At 35.0% G+C, this 15,583-nt stretch overlaps 1 protein-coding gene across 1 annotated transcript; it reads left to right on the top strand.

Moving 5' to 3' along the window:
- The first annotated feature begins 404 nt into the window (after positions 1–404).
- On the top strand, positions 405–5,123 carry LOC115713119 (putative multidrug resistance protein). Its single transcript, XM_061113004.1, has 6 exons — positions 405–656; positions 739–793; positions 881–1,613; positions 1,715–2,255; positions 2,339–4,296; positions 4,401–5,123. The coding sequence occupies exons 1-6, from the start codon at positions 471–473 to the stop codon at positions 4,768–4,770; spliced, it is 3,843 nt and encodes a 1,280-aa protein (XP_060968987.1). The 5' UTR covers positions 405–470; the 3' UTR covers positions 4,771–5,123.
- Positions 5,124–15,583: the final 10,460 nt, after the last annotated feature.

The following is a 15,583-nucleotide window of genomic DNA, read 5'->3' as shown; positions in this document are numbered from 1 at the left end:
GAATGTAATATAACATGGCTAAGAGTTAAGGAGGAAACTCCAAAACAGGATTTCTTAAAACTTAGAAGGGTATATGAAATCTGGCAAGTCCCAATATTCTTTTTAGAGTTTTTGTCTTCAAAAAACAGAAAGAAAAACTTCAAATATATGAAAAAGACCTTGTTGGAGCTTTGGAAGACTGCTCTTTCACAGTAAATTTAAACAAATAAACATATGCCGGCTGATTCCAAAAAAAAGAGTGAGACATAAAGCCATCCATTTGTCATTAAAAGTAGCAATGAATCTCTCAATTATATCATTAACAAATCATTGAAGTTACCTAAGAGTCTAAAGTCACTTTAAAAATCATTATGTGCATTACAATGGCATAATTCTATTCTAGGAATAGCTGTGGGATGATGAGGCTTGTTTTAGGTAATAATTAGGATTTTATTGCATTTTTATCAAGTAGTTAGTAGTTTATTATAACTATGTGGAAGAAAAGTGGTGGTCTGTTTAGGTATGCCGATGGTAAAGACAAGTGGCTAATGGTGTTTGGGACTTTGGGTAGCATTGGAGATGGGCTCATGACACCACTCACCATGTTGGTTCTTAGTCGTTTGATAAGTGATTTTGGAGTAGCCAACACTTCTTTCTCAAATGATGTTGTAGACAAGGTATGTCTACATATATTTACATTTGTAGTGTCTCATCTTAATTTTTCAAAATTCTTATATATGTTTATTTTTTTTTTTACAGTACTCACTCAGAATGCTCTATGTTGCCATTGGGGTTGGAATATCTGCTTTCATTGGTAATTGGACTTTTTCTTTTTTGTGTTGTATTTGTTTTTTTGTAATGTCATGCCACTTAAGTCATTATATGGTTTTTTGATTTGCAGAAGGAGTTTGTTGGACAAGAACAGCTGAGAGACAAACTTCTAGGATGAGAATGGAGTACTTAAGATCAGTACTAAGGCAAGAAGTTTCCTTCTTCGACACTCAATCAACATCTTCTCATACTTTTCAAGTTGTTTCATCAGTTTCTTCTGATGCTCATCTAATCCAGGACACCATGGCAGAAAAGGTTCTCTTTTTTAAAGTTTTTAAACATTTTTCATACTTTTTATCTTCTTCATCTTTTGAATCTTATATTTTCTTTGTTCTCTTTCAACAGATTCCAAATTTTCTAGCACATCTGTCATCATTTCTATTCTGCTTCCCAATTGCTTTTATGCTTTCTTGGAGGCTTTCAGTGGCAGTTTTTCCATTCTGTCTCATGTTTGTCATTCCAGGAATTGGATTTGGAAAGGTATTGAAGGAGTTGGGTACAAAAATAAAAGATGCTTATGGCAATGCAGGTGGCATTGCAGAGCAAGCGATTTCATCCATTCGTACTGTTTATTCATATGTTGGGGAGAACCATACTATGACTAAGTTTAGCAAAGCACTTGAAAATTGTTCCAAACTTGGCATAAAACAAGGTTTAATGAAGGGAATACTGATGGGGAGCATGGGAATGATTTATGCTACTTGGGCTTTTCAAGCTTGGGTTGGGAGCTTGCTTGTTGCTGAAAGAGGAGAAAAAGGTGGCTATGTTTTCATATCTGGGGTGTGTGTAATTTTGGGAGGAGTGTAAGTAACTTTGTTATTTTCTTAATAATTTTCTCTTTATTATTTAATTTTTTTGTTGAGCATATTTTGTGACAAAGTACATCTTCATTTGTTCTTTTCAGATCTGTAATACTTGCTCTTCCAAATCTATCTTTCATCTCAGAGGCATTGATTGCAGCCGATCGAATATTTGTGATGATTGAGAGGGTTCCACTCATTGACAATGAAGATGAAAAGGGAAAAGTTCTCCAACATGTAAAGGGAAATATTGAGTTTAGAGATGTTGAATTTAGTTATCCATCAAGGCCTGATACTCCAATTCTACAAGGTTTTAATCTCAAGGTGAAATCTAGTAAGATGGTTGGTCTTGTTGGGGGCAGTGGTTCTGGAAAGTCCACTATCATTTCTTTGCTTGAAAGATTCTATGATCCAATTAGAGGACACATTTTTCTTGATGGGAATAAACTAAAGACACTTGAAATAAAATGGTTGAGGTCCCAAATGGGGTTGGTTAATCAAGAACCAATCCTTTTTGCAACATCCATAAAAGAAAATATTTTTTTTGGAAAGGAAGGAGCTTCAATGGAAGACGTTATTAATGCAGCTAAGGATGCAAATGCGCATGAGTTTATTGTTAAATTACCCGAACGATATGATACTCAAGTAAGAAATAAATCTGTATCCCTTTTAGAAATATACATGTTTGCTTAATTTGATTAGTAACAAAGTTACCATCTTTATGTCAGGTTGGACAATTTGGAGTTCAGTTGTCTGGAGGGCAAAAGCAAAGGATTGCTATAGCAAGGGCTTTAGTAAGAAATCCAAGAATACTTCTATTAGATGAAGCTACGAGTGCTTTGGATGCTCATTCTGAAAGAGTTGTGCAAGAAGCCTTGGACAAGGCTTCACGAGGAAGAACAACAATTGTCATTGCCCATCGACTTTCCACAATTCAAAATGCTGACACAATAGTAGTTCTTCAATCAGGGAAAGTGGTTGAAATAGGTTCACATGATGAATTAATTCAGAGAAAACATGGAACAGGAGGTGCATATAGCAAAATGGTTGAATTACAGCAATCATCCATACAAAGGGATGACATATCCATTGGTTTTCATCATCCAACAAAAGGTAGAAAACAAGACAAAATGATGAGTGCTTATAGCTCTATGTCCCCAGCAAAAGTTAGATCAAGCTGGCAAAATAGCCCTGCAACCACTCCATTTAGTCCAATATTTTCCATGAGTGTCACTAATTCTTTCCAAATGAGCCAATATGATAACGACCACAATAAAAGATCACATGATGACTCGTATTCCTCCCCATCCCAGTGGCGTTTATTGAAGATGAATGCACCTGAGTGGAAGCAAGCAATACTTGGTTGTTTAGGGGCTGCTGGATTTGGAGCTATTCAACCAATTCATGCCTATTGCTTAGGAACTGTTGTTTCAGTTTACTTCCTAAAAGATAGCTCTCAGATCAAATCAGAAATGAAAATGTATTGCTATATATTTTTAATCCTAACTGGTTTAAGTTTCATTACAAATCTTCTTCAACATTACAACTTTGCAATCATGGGAGAGCGTTTAACAAAAAGGGTGCGAGAAAGAATGCTCGAGGAAATGCTCACCTTCGAGATAGGTTGGTTTGATCAAGATGACAACACAAGTGCAGCTATCTGTGCTCGACTAGCCAATGAAGCAAGCATGGTGCGTTCCCTAATTTCGGACCGCATATCATTGCTAGTTCAAGTTTTCTTCAGTGCCTCTTTAGCTTTTATCATTGGACTAATAATCACATGGAGGGTGGCCATTGTAATGATTGCCATGCAACCTTTGCTTGTTGGAAGCTTCTATTCAAAGAGTGTCTTAATGAAAAGTATGTCTAGAAAGGCTCAAAAAGCTCAGAGTAAAGGTAGTCAATTAGCAAGTGAAGCTGCCATCAACCATAGGACTATAACAGCCTTTTCCTCTCAAAAAAGAGTACTAGACCTCTTTTGGCTTTCAATGGAAGGTCCTAAAAAGGAGAACATCAAACAATCATGGTTTTCTGGCATTGGCTTGTTCACTTCTCAATTTTTGACAACTGCTGCTATATCTTTAACTTTTTGGTATGGTGGAAGACTCATCAACAGTGGCCAAGTGAGCTCAAAGCATTTGTTTCAAGCCTTTTTTCTCTTAATTAGCACAGGAAAAAACATTGCAGATGCTGGAAGTATGACCTCTGATCTGGCTAGAGGTGCAAGTGCCATCAAATCAATATTTGCAATCTTAGATAGGAAAAGTGAGATTGAACCTGAAAACCCAAAAGCAATTAAGAAAACCATCAAGGGACAAATAGAGTTGAAGAATATATTTTTCTCTTATCCAGTCAGACCAGACCAAATGATTTTCGAGGGCCTAACTCTCAAGATAGAAGCTGGAAGAACAATGGCTCTAGTGGGACAAAGTGGATCAGGAAAATCTACTGTAATTGGACTAATTGAAAGATTTTATGATCCACTAAAAGGTTCAATCTTAGTAGATGGGCTAGACATTAAGGACTATGACTTGAGAAAGTTGAGGTCGCAAATTGCTTTGGTAAGTCAAGAACCTACTCTTTTCGGAGGTAGTATTCGAGAGAACATTCAATACGGTAAAGAAGATGCTTCAGAAGTTGAAATGAGAAAAGCTGCAAAACTTGCCAATGCTCATGAATTCATAAGGTAAGGGAGTTTGTCATTTGTGTTATGATACTTGAAACTATAACACTAAATTATTACATCAAAAGTTTTTAGTGACAAAATGAATGAATTGTTAAAATATGCAGCTCAATGAAAGATGGCTATGACACATATTGTGGAGAAAGAGGTGTTCAACTCTCAGGAGGACAAAAGCAAAGGATAGCTCTTGCGAGAGCAATACTGAAAAACCCGAAAATCCTTCTATTGGATGAGGCAACGAGTGCTCTTGACAGCACATCAGAGAATTTAGTCCAAGAAGCATTGGAGAAGATGATGGTTGGGAGAACATGTGTAGTTGTGGCTCACCGTTTGTCCACCATACAAAAGGCAGACATCATAGTAGTGATAAAGAATGGGAAGGTTGCAGAGAAAGGATCACATGCTGAGTTGCTTTCTATTGGACATCATGGTGCTTACTTCTCTCTTGTAAAGCTACAAAATCACTCACAAAATTGATGATAAGGTCATGAAAGGGTGAGTTTGTGGTGAATGATCAACCTCAAAACTTGATTTTTAGAGCAGTAACAATATTCAAGAAACATCAAAATCCAGAAACCAATCACACATGTCGAAAACTATAACTTAGATGAAATTAGACAAGAAGAAAACTTAATTCAAGAATGAATGAATAGTGGATCGTTATTGATTGAATAGTCAGTAGTACACAATGAGATATGTCTAAGAATCCAACTCTACACAATGCACAATTACAAAGAAAAATCTCACAATGAGAGAAATCACTTCAAGAGTGATACTCCCATTACTTTCTTCCGGACAGACACTCATCGTGATCTTCGACTCTCTCTCTCTCTCTCTCTCTCTCTCTCTCTCTAAACTTGACTCTAAATTTTGAGGCACTTCTATTTATAAATGTTGGTGGGTATTTCTTTAAATTACTATCAAAGCATATTAACTTGACACAGGTTAAGTGAGTTTAATCCCAACAAAGTTAATTATATAATGAAATTTAAATAAAATTGATATGTTGAATGTATCTTTAGTTAGCATGTAAATTTAGACTTACATTACTATGCAATTTTGTTAATGACTTGACTGGAAAGCATTATTTTTTTTAATTATTAATGAAGAATTATAAGGCAAACATCTTAACAATAACACCTTGTCGTTACATTATTATATATATATATCTAACAAACTAAACTCGTCTCATTTATATTCTCTTTAGTGAGCTCTAAACATTTTGTTTTCTTTATTTCACTGAGGTGAGCTAACTTGTTAATCTCCAATGTTTTTAATTGGATGAGCTTTTATTTTCCATTATAAAATTTAAAGAGTTGGATATAGATAGATAAATTAAATAAGTTACCAACTTGAATGAAATATAAAATATATGCACTTCAATTTATTGATATATATATTTTTATTATTAATTCTGAAGTCGGTGTTTGGCATCACTGCTTAAAAATTGAGCTGTTAAAAAAATTAAAGTTTGATCCAAATTTATTATTTTGCAAACAATAAGTGCCAATCAAGAACATAATAACAAAAACAAAGAATAAATTTAGAACAGAATTTGAAACAAACATTACTACAAAAATGTCATTTATGACACGTTCTTTTCATGTTGGACATAAAGAACCATTAAAGGGTAGTGCAAAAACAATATTGTTGGACGTAATAATGGGACATACTCGAATGCTTGTATTACGTCCAACTTTGCTCGACATGAAAGTTGATAATCTTATGTTATTATATTTCATGTCCTGAATTTTTATTTTTTATATAAATAATTTAAAAATATTAATTTGATAAATACATATAAAAATATTTATTTGAAATTCAAGATTGTAAATTAATCAAAATTATAGGAGAGCTCATAGATTGGTTTGGTCTGAATTTTTTTTTTTCAGCAAACCAGAAAAATTAAATGCTTAAACCACATCAAACCAATCTACTTAAGAACTGATTTAGTTCAAAACCATTGTTTATACTTTGTAAATGTTTTACTACTTTTTTACTAATTTTTTTACTTTAAAATTTATAATATGTAAATAACAATGAAAATTGATATTCTTAAAACAATATTAACCTTAAGATTGTTCCTAAATATCAATATTCAATAAAAAAAAAATTGTATTAAGTATATATAAACAACAATTAAGTGGTTTAGTTTGGTTTGAACCACATGCAAAAATTTTAAAACCATGACCGGAGAGAGAGAGAGAGAGAGAGAGAGAGAGAGAGAGAGAGAGAGAGAGAGAGAGAGAGAGAGAGAGAGAGAGAGAGAGAGAGAGAGAGAGAGAGAGAGAGAGAGAGAGAGAGAGAGAGAGAGAGAGAGAGAGAGAGAGAGAGAGAGAGAGAGAGAGAGAGAGAGAGAGAGAGAGAGAGAGAGAGAGAGAGAGAGAGAGAGAGAGAGAGAGAGAGAGAGAGAGAGAGAGAGAGAGAGAGAGAGAGAGATAGAGATAGAGAGAGAGAGAGAGAGAGAGAGAGAGAAGGAGAGGGAGAGGGAGAGAGAGGGGGGAGAGAGAGAGAGGGGGAGAGAGAGAGAGAGAGAGAGAGAGAGAGAGAGAGAGAGAGAGAGAGAGAGAGAGAGAGAGAGAGAGAGTGAGAGAGAGAGAGAGACTCACCACTACAGTCTGATGGATAGATGGAGAAAGGAAATGAGAAGAGAGAGGCAGCGTTGAGCGAATCCATAGGGAAGACAGTAGCTCAGAGTTCTAGGGGTTTTTGGGGTCTAGAAGCACCATGGTGGTGTCAGGTTCATTATTAGTATTGATTTTTGTTTTGTTTTTTATATCAATAATAAATGATGAAGATAATGATGTTTATCCAACAACGATAATTAGTTTAATTTTTGTAATTTAACAAATAAATTATTAGTTTTTATTATTAATACTTTTCTCTATTTTTTTTTAGAGTCTTACGTAGTTGATCTTAATGATTCGAATATATATTGTTTTATTATTACTTTTTTATTATTAATATAATTTATTATTAGTAATATGAGTAATTGATATTTGAACTTTAATTCAACTCAACTCAAAGCTGTTAACCCAAAAACTTTCCCCAGTGACAAGAAAGATAACATCTCAGAGTTGAGTAGTCTCGAGTCATGGCAGTCGACATGAGAGAGTTTCATAGCCATGTGCCCAAGTTAACTCTAGGAACTCTAAAATGGATGTTTTGATCCCGCCAAGTTATTTTCAACTCACTATCTTTCAGTAATTTGTACCATGAAGACATGAAGCATCCAAGTTCATGTCTTAGGAGCTCAAAATACACAAAACAACACCTCAAAAATCAACCTAGGCACCTAGGGTTTCACCCAGCGCCTAAGTTGCCAACCCAACTAGGGTTTCAGACTTTTAGTTTTTGGGACCGTCTTAGTGCAAATGGTTCAAACTTTGCACTAGGACATGAACTAGACATACTACGAACATATTTGAGGCATCAAAATTATATTTGGAGAACTTTTATTTTTGAGCACTTGGAGCACCAAGTGCCCGGGCACCCAATGCCCAGGTTGACAATTTGTTAACCTGGGCCACTTTCAAGCATTAAACTGAAAATCTGACTCATGCATCTTCTTTGTCTTCATCAAAAAATGGGAAGTGCTATTTGGGGAAATAGGCCAAATTGGGGGCGAAAATAAGGGACAAGCGCCTAGGTTGACACCTGGTGTTGGCCCAAAACCTAGGTTGACATTTTGTCCACCTGGGCCAACTCCGAGGAGTTTTTTCAAAATGTCTTCCGAGAATATTCTCCATTTTCATCAAAGATTAAGATTCAACTATTTTTAGGGGAGAAAATAGAATTATCTAAGGGCCTTAAATTGCACCTAGTGCCCAAGTTAACACCTGGCACTGGGCCTAGCACCCAGGTTGACATATTATCAACCTGGGCTATTTCCAATCAATTTTTTGAAGAAGTGTTTTGGGCCTTTCTCTGTCATTAGAAATAACAAAGATACAAGTAAACTTAGGGAGAAAACGACAAATCTAGGGGCTTCAAAATTGAGCCCAACGCCCAACTTGAAAATCATCATGGTTCGCTGGTTTTGCACCCAAATGCAAATTCTACTTCAATCATTCTCTCTGAAATGGTCAAAAATGGGATAAGAGACCTCGTCCATGATATTAAGAACCTTGAAAGTTCTAAAAAGACAACCCGAATGCTTCGAAAAGAGCACCGATCGCCCAGGTTGACATATGACTTGGTGCGTTAGGTTCTGCTTATCCGATTTTGATTGTCTCTCAACTGTTTGTCTAGTTTTTCATAGTAACTGAGAGCTATGAAGTCAGAAGAGTTAAATTCACAACTTCATATATTTTTTGCTTTTCTGGCAAAGTGACTTATTCAGAAATTAAGAGTTTCGAGTCTCTCGTTTCCACAAAATAGCAATATTTTCGAGTCTCTCTCTCTCTCTCTCTCTCTCTCTCTCTCTCTCTCTCTCTCTCTCTCTCTCTCTCTCTCTCTCTCTCTCTCTCTCTCTTCGGTTTGGGATCTCAATGTTAATGGCGAACGATAGGGACGCTGATCGTGGAGGCATTAATGACAGACGGGTTAAACGAACAGGCTCCGGTGATCTGAGATCTCTCAGATTTGTTTTCTGTTATTTTCCAAATCTGTTTTATTTTTTGTTTTGGTGATCGTTTGAACTCCGATGGCTTGATGGTCTTATTACAATTTTTTTTTTTTTAAAAAAAAATTAATGTTTGTGTTAATCAAAGATGAACACAAGTGAAAAAAAAAGTAATTTTATACTTGTTTACGTCGATGGAGAACCAACGAAAAGTTTCAAGTTCTTTTGGTAATAAATAGACGCAAATACTCTTATTTTTTGCATTTGTAGAGGGAAATTTGAATTTCCATACTTAAAACACTTTATATTTTTTCTCCTAAATGCATAGTTATTAAAATTGGTCATATATGACCACTTTACTAATTTTCCAAAACTACCCCTCACATTTGAAATCCTAATCTCAGCCTCTCTCTCAACTCACCAACACTCACGACAACCCACGAAATCCCCAACCCGCAGCAGACGTCGACCGGTCTCAACCCACGCTCAACCCACGACCGTCGACGCTCAACCCACGACCGTCGACGCTCAACCCTCGACCGTCAACGCTCAACCCGCGACCACGGTGGTGACCCGAATCGAACATGTCCAAGGTATGTTGTGTTTTTTTTGTTTTTTTAGAAAGGGTTAAAAAATTTATTTTGTTTGGGATTATTTGTGAAACATTATTTGTTAGATTTTAGCATTTTTTTGTGAAAATAGGATTCGAATCCGTGAACGGAGAAGAGATTGACATTTTGGATCTGGGGAAGAAGATGGTCTGATGGGGCCGATGGGGGGTCCGAATATGGGGTCTGACGGGTCTGATGGGTGGGTTCGATGGGGCCGATGGGGGGGGGTCCGATGGGGTCCGACGAGTGCGATGGGAGGGGTGGTCCGATGGGTCCGATGCATGTGCGGGTTGGGAAAAAATGGGGTTGAGTTAATGTGAGGGTTATTTTTGAGTTTTTTAAAAGTGTCATATATTTTTTAGTTTGAGATGTATTGGTTTAAGAATAAAATATTAGGGTTTTTAAAGTATAGTTTTTCAAATTTCCCTTTGTAGAATATATGTCGATTATTGGATTTGATGTTATTGGTATAATTGTCAGTTTAAAACCAACACAAATGTATCATTTTATAGTAAAGAATAAAGAATACAATGATATGATTGATGCGTCGCACAAGAAATGTTGTAGTTTTTTTTTTCCTAAAAATATCTAATTTCATTTTCGTTCCAATCCACGCATATTATGTTAAAACAACAATGTTGATTATGATTAACTCTTGTGACAATCGAAAATTATAAACACAATATATACTTCTTTTTTTAATTGAACGCGAGGGAGAGGAAACCTAGCTAGCTATGAATATAATTGTACAATCAAACTAACTTATTTTGGACAAAAATGATCTCATTTCCTTTCTATAAATGTACATATTTGTCCCTATAGATACAAATATAGCATATTTATTGGCTGATCAGGCTACAAAAGGAATCTGTTCTATATAATAAAAACCTAACTTATGTATAATAATTAATAAGAAGATATAAAGGCTGCTATAATTGACCCATAATACCCTTTCATTTTTATATGACTAGACATATATTTCACGAGTTCTATAACTATGTCTATATGAGATTTGTTTTACTTTCAGAAAAAGGAAAAACTATACTTGGTTGCAAGGCCGTCTTAAATATTTTGGAGACTCTGTTATAATTTTGAAAATTGGGCTAGAGATGGAAATCGGGCGGTTAATGTACGGGGAATGCAATCCCCGCCCCCATCCCCGCTACCTATTTATACCCCCATCCCCACCCCATCCCCATCTAATAACCAACGGATTCGGGGTAGGGGAATACCCATCGGTTATAGGAAACCCATCGGGTATCCATTAAAGTAAAATGAAAAACAAAAGTAATTTAAAATAATTGAAAAAAATAAATTAAACCAATATTCTCACAAATATGTCTCAAAGTTTGAAAAAAAAAATCAAAAAAATCATAACCCAAGTATAGGATCATAGTCTCATACCTCTCAAGCCTCCTTACAAATTAAAAAGTAAATAAAGATGAAATTAAGAATCGAGAAGAAAATATCTTTACACATGTAATCCACGATGATCATCAGTTCACTATCGTTATTAGATCTTCATAATTTAAGCATATGATATATAATTTTGATTATGGATGATAATCAAAATAATTTTGATTATCAATCATATATATACTATATATATGTTAAGAATAAAAAGGAAATTATATATATCTATATCGGGGTCGGATATGGTGCGGATAGTATTATCCCCGCCCCCGCCCCATCCCCGCTTCGGGTATTGAAATTGTCCCCCACCACCGCCCCATTAACCACCAAGACGGGGAATCCCCACCCCATTAGAGGCGGGTCCCCGCGGTTACCCATCCATGCGGTATAAATTTCCATCTCTAAATTGGGCCCTTACAAAAAAAAATACAATTTATAAATAATATTTTTAAATATTATTATATACGGTATATATTTTACAAAACATCAAAAAACTCCAATTAATTTATAAAAATTGTTATTGATTGCAATACAACAAAAAAATGATAGGAAAAAAAATAATAAATAGCGACAATGAATTTTTATTTTTTTTGCTTAAAAGCAATAATAGAATTGAAAATAGATTTTAGAAATTGACATAGAAATGATCAATCATAAATTGTTAGCCCTTTAAAAAGTTGTATTCATTGAAAAAAATTGAAGGGCATTAAAAAAAATATATATTAGGCCCTTTATTTTTTGGGCCCTTTATTTTTTGGGACCCTGTGCAATAGCACATCTTGCACCCCATAAGAGCCGCCTATGCGTAGTTGGTACTTGGTTGTCTTCTCACAGATTTTCTTGGTACTAGTGGTACTAGTAATCTTTGGAATATTTCTGCATATATATTATTATTAGTTTTATGAAATTTAATAATGGTAACCTATTAATTATTAATGTGTACTTGGGAAGTTTTATTTACATCCTATTAAATTATAAGTATTAAATTTTAAGTGCAGCCATATATATATATATATAAAAAAATTAATTTTAAAAAATCACTCTTAAAATTATTATTTTGTATTAATTTCAATACTTATTTTAATTTTATATTCATAATTTTTTTTCCTAACATCATGTATTTTTTTTTTTCTAATAACATTAATTTTTTATAATATTTAAAATATAATTTTTTATAATATTTAAAATATAATTTATTTTTATATAATATGTATATTATTTTAAAATAATATGAAAATAAAGAAAAAAAACACTATTATAAATTGTAGATATATATTTTATATAAAATAAAAATCATTCCATTAGAGTATCTTTATAAATTTGTTGGGTGAAAAAAAAAATTAATCCTTTATCTTATTTTCATTATATAATATTTTTTTTGAACAAGAGCTTCTTTCTTGTTGATTATAAAACAATGAGGTGTTTCGCTATAGTCGAGATATTATTGCTCTTGCTATTTACGTTTTTAATAAACAATATTGTAATTTCATCTCTATCATATATGCAAACGGTAAAAAAATGCTCTCCGTACTACTTTTGGTCCGTACTGATCCGTACGTTCAGCCCCTGTAGTGGGTCTCTGCCTTTTCCTTTGGGCCTAGGGTTTATCCCTTCTTTCTGTATCTTCGTTACGTAGCTTTCTGTAAAATTCCTTGTGAGATTTTCTGGTTGGAGTCTTGCCTGGTTTTCTCAGTTTTTTCTGAGTTCCTGTTTGTGAGTGCTGTAAGATGGAAGAACTAGTGACGTTTTCTACTGACGGGGAAAAGAACACCGAGAACACAACGGTGAGTGGGGTGGAGGAGCTCTCGATCTCGTTGGAAGCTAATCTTGATTTGGGAAGTGAGGCGGCAGGGAAATCGGTGGTGGCAAAAATCATTTCGAAGCGCCCTATTTTCAATGGCCTGCTCCGATCGGTGCTGGGTAAAAAATGGAAGTTGTCCCCTGGATGGAAGCTTCAGGATGTTGGGAACAAAACGTTTATTATCCGTTTAACAAAAAAAGCGGAGGCTGAACTCATAGTAAAGAATGGCCCCTGGGCGGTGTGTGACGGTTTCTTGGTGGTCAAACCAATGCCTGAAGATGGAAGATGGAGTGCGGTGGATATGGACTCCTCTCCAATATGGATAAGGGTTTATGAAATTCCTCCTCGTTTCTAGACTCAGAAGAATGCGACGGCTATAGCTAACAAGATTGGTTCGGTTATCTCCATTGATCGTATGTGGCGAAATGGATTCCCTACAAACGAATACATTCGACTAAGGGTTAGTATTTCTCTTTTAAAACCTCTCCTTGTTGGGTTATTTCTTCCAATGGAAGAAGGGGTTAGTCTCTGGTGTTATTTCAAATATGAGCATCTCCCTTATGTCTGCTATAAATGTGGAATTGTGGGTCATGATGAGTCCTTTTGCCGGCGCCAAAGACGGATGATCACTGATGATTTTAATAACACGGTTCCGATGTACGGCCCATGGATGCGGTTGGGCTCTCGTAGGAAAGATTGTTTGTCTGACTATGCTCTATACGAACAAGAAAGGCTCAACCGGGAAGTTACGGAAGTCAGAGCCCAAGAGGTAGTGGAGCAAAACCTGTGTGCTGGGGTGGAGGACTTTGTGTTGGGTTTTATGCCCTAAATAAAACTCTTTACAATCTGATTAGTTATCAATATAAGAAATTTGAAGTGATTGATGTTTGCATGAATTTTACATGCTAATGGTTTAATATGTTTAATATGTTTGTTACATTCATACACACAAAATCAGTTAAATCCAGATCATATGTTTATTCACAATTACAGTATCGTCAACACAGTGGAATGTGATTCTGATCATATGAATCAAAAGTTTTGGTCCCTGTTTCATCAGTGTTATTGGATTTACACTAATGTGATAATCAGCGATGATGTGTACTTACACTTGGAGTAAGTGTTATGTTCTTTCCAGGACATTAGTAAAGTATACTAGTTTCGAATGTATGGAGTATACATTGGACTGGACCGATATTGCAACTAAGTTAAGATATGACAAACTTACCGTTATACATATCTTTCCAAGTCAATGTCAGTAGTTGATCTTAAGATTAAAAGAATCTAAATCCTGATATGTTTGGGCTCAACTCAGGAGTGCTATTCATGTTCTTTGATTTATTAGTTAAGCCTACTTTCGGGTCAGGGTGATACGTATATTTTGGGAACATGATAATATGATTGAGTGGGAGTGCTGAACATAAATATGGAATCTATAGCTTCTACTGGTGTATAGAAGTCAAGTGATGATTCCCTTCGAGCTTAGCAAATAGAAGTAAATGGATGAGCTCTTGTTTAACTGACTAATTATTAGATCACTAAATACCATTTACAGGTAGCTAAGTGTTTTAAGGGGCAAAATACATTGAGGGGTGAGAACGGTAAAGAAATCCCATCTCGATGTAGATCATCTATATAGAGGATCTTTAAATCACAATAAGATTATAATAATGGTTAAATGAGATAGTATATTGATATCGTGGAACATACAATATGCTCTATATAAGTCTGAGAGTGCAATTCTAAGTTCTAAGAGTGGATTCAACGAAGAATTAATAAGTAAGAATTTACTTGGTAAATTTGGTTCACTTATTGGAAGCTCAGCATATAGATCCATGGTCCCCATTCTAGTTGAGAACATTCTGCTTGTAAGACTCATTAATTGATTCGTGATTGATCAATTATAATTCTAAAGTTAGACTATGTCTAATTTTATGAATTTTCACTAAGCAGGGGTGAAATTGTAAAGAAAAGAGTTTTCTAGGTTTATTTATTTATTAATGGACTTTATATGTCTAATTAATAATTAAATTAAATGACAATATTATTTAATAATCTATTTTAGTTATTAAATAATTAGTTTTGGCATTTAAAAGGTTAGAATTGGAAAATTTGCGTTTTTGAGAAAATAGAGATAAAATTTGATAAAACTGCAAAATCAAGTGAGGCCCAATACAACACCATGGCCGGCCACTAGATGAAGTTTTTCAAATTAATATATTCATTATTTTAATGCCAAATAATTCCTAACCTAAACCTAGTAGTTGCCTATAAATAGAAAGTGATGGCTCAGTCAAATCACAAGTTTTTTAATAACCTTTTCTGACAGAAATTTCTCTCTTCAGAAAAACTGAGCCTTCCCCACTTTCTATACCTGGCCGAAACCCTCTCTTCTCTTTTCCCTTCATCTTTTTCAACCCTAGTGAAAGAGTAAGTGCCCACACACAGCAAGCAGTAACTCAATCATAGATTGGAAGACTGTGAAGGATCAAACTTGAAGAAGAAGGACATTCGGGCTCAGATCTTGATTATACTCTGCTACAGAAAGGATTCAAGGGTTAGAGATCTGAGTGGAAGGAGACATTAATTCCGCTGCATCAATGTAAGGTTTTCTTAACTTTATATGTGTTTAATTTATCGTTTTAGAAAGTTCATATTTAGGGTGTTTAAACAACATACTTGTGAGTAGATCTAAGATCCTGGTAAAATAATTTCAAACACTTTGAGCCGGCCTTAATCGGTACTGAAATTCACATGGAAGCATTGGTGGAGGCGGAGACAAGCAAGCATGGGAGGGTGAATACCCTGGGGGCTGAGGGGTCGATTCTTGGTGTATCCACGGTGGATGAGGGGGTTACCGGCGAGGAAAAGTCGATAGCTCAAGCTCAGGGGCAAATTAGT

This window comes from Cannabis sativa, chromosome 4 (assembly GCF_029168945.1).
Source record: "Cannabis sativa cultivar Pink pepper isolate KNU-18-1 chromosome 4, ASM2916894v1, whole genome shotgun sequence".
NCBI classification, from domain to species: domain Eukaryota; kingdom Viridiplantae; phylum Streptophyta; class Magnoliopsida; order Rosales; family Cannabaceae; genus Cannabis; species Cannabis sativa.
Note: the sequence above shows the minus strand (reverse complement) of the source record. Positions and strands in the feature narration are given on the sequence as shown.

Bases quoted from the DNA above. Each gene is read 5' to 3' on its own strand.
- LOC115713119 (XM_061113004.1), top strand. From the start codon at position 471: ATGTGGAAGAAAAGTGGTGGTCTGTTTAGGTATGCCGATGGTAAAGAC. The intron at 2,256-2,338 runs GTAAGAAATAAA...TCTTTATGTCAG, and splicing joins CCGAACGATATGATACTCAA to GTTGGACAATTTGGAGTTCA. The intron at 4,297-4,400 runs GTAAGGGAGTTT...TAAAATATGCAG, and splicing joins AATGCTCATGAATTCATAAG to CTCAATGAAAGATGGCTATG.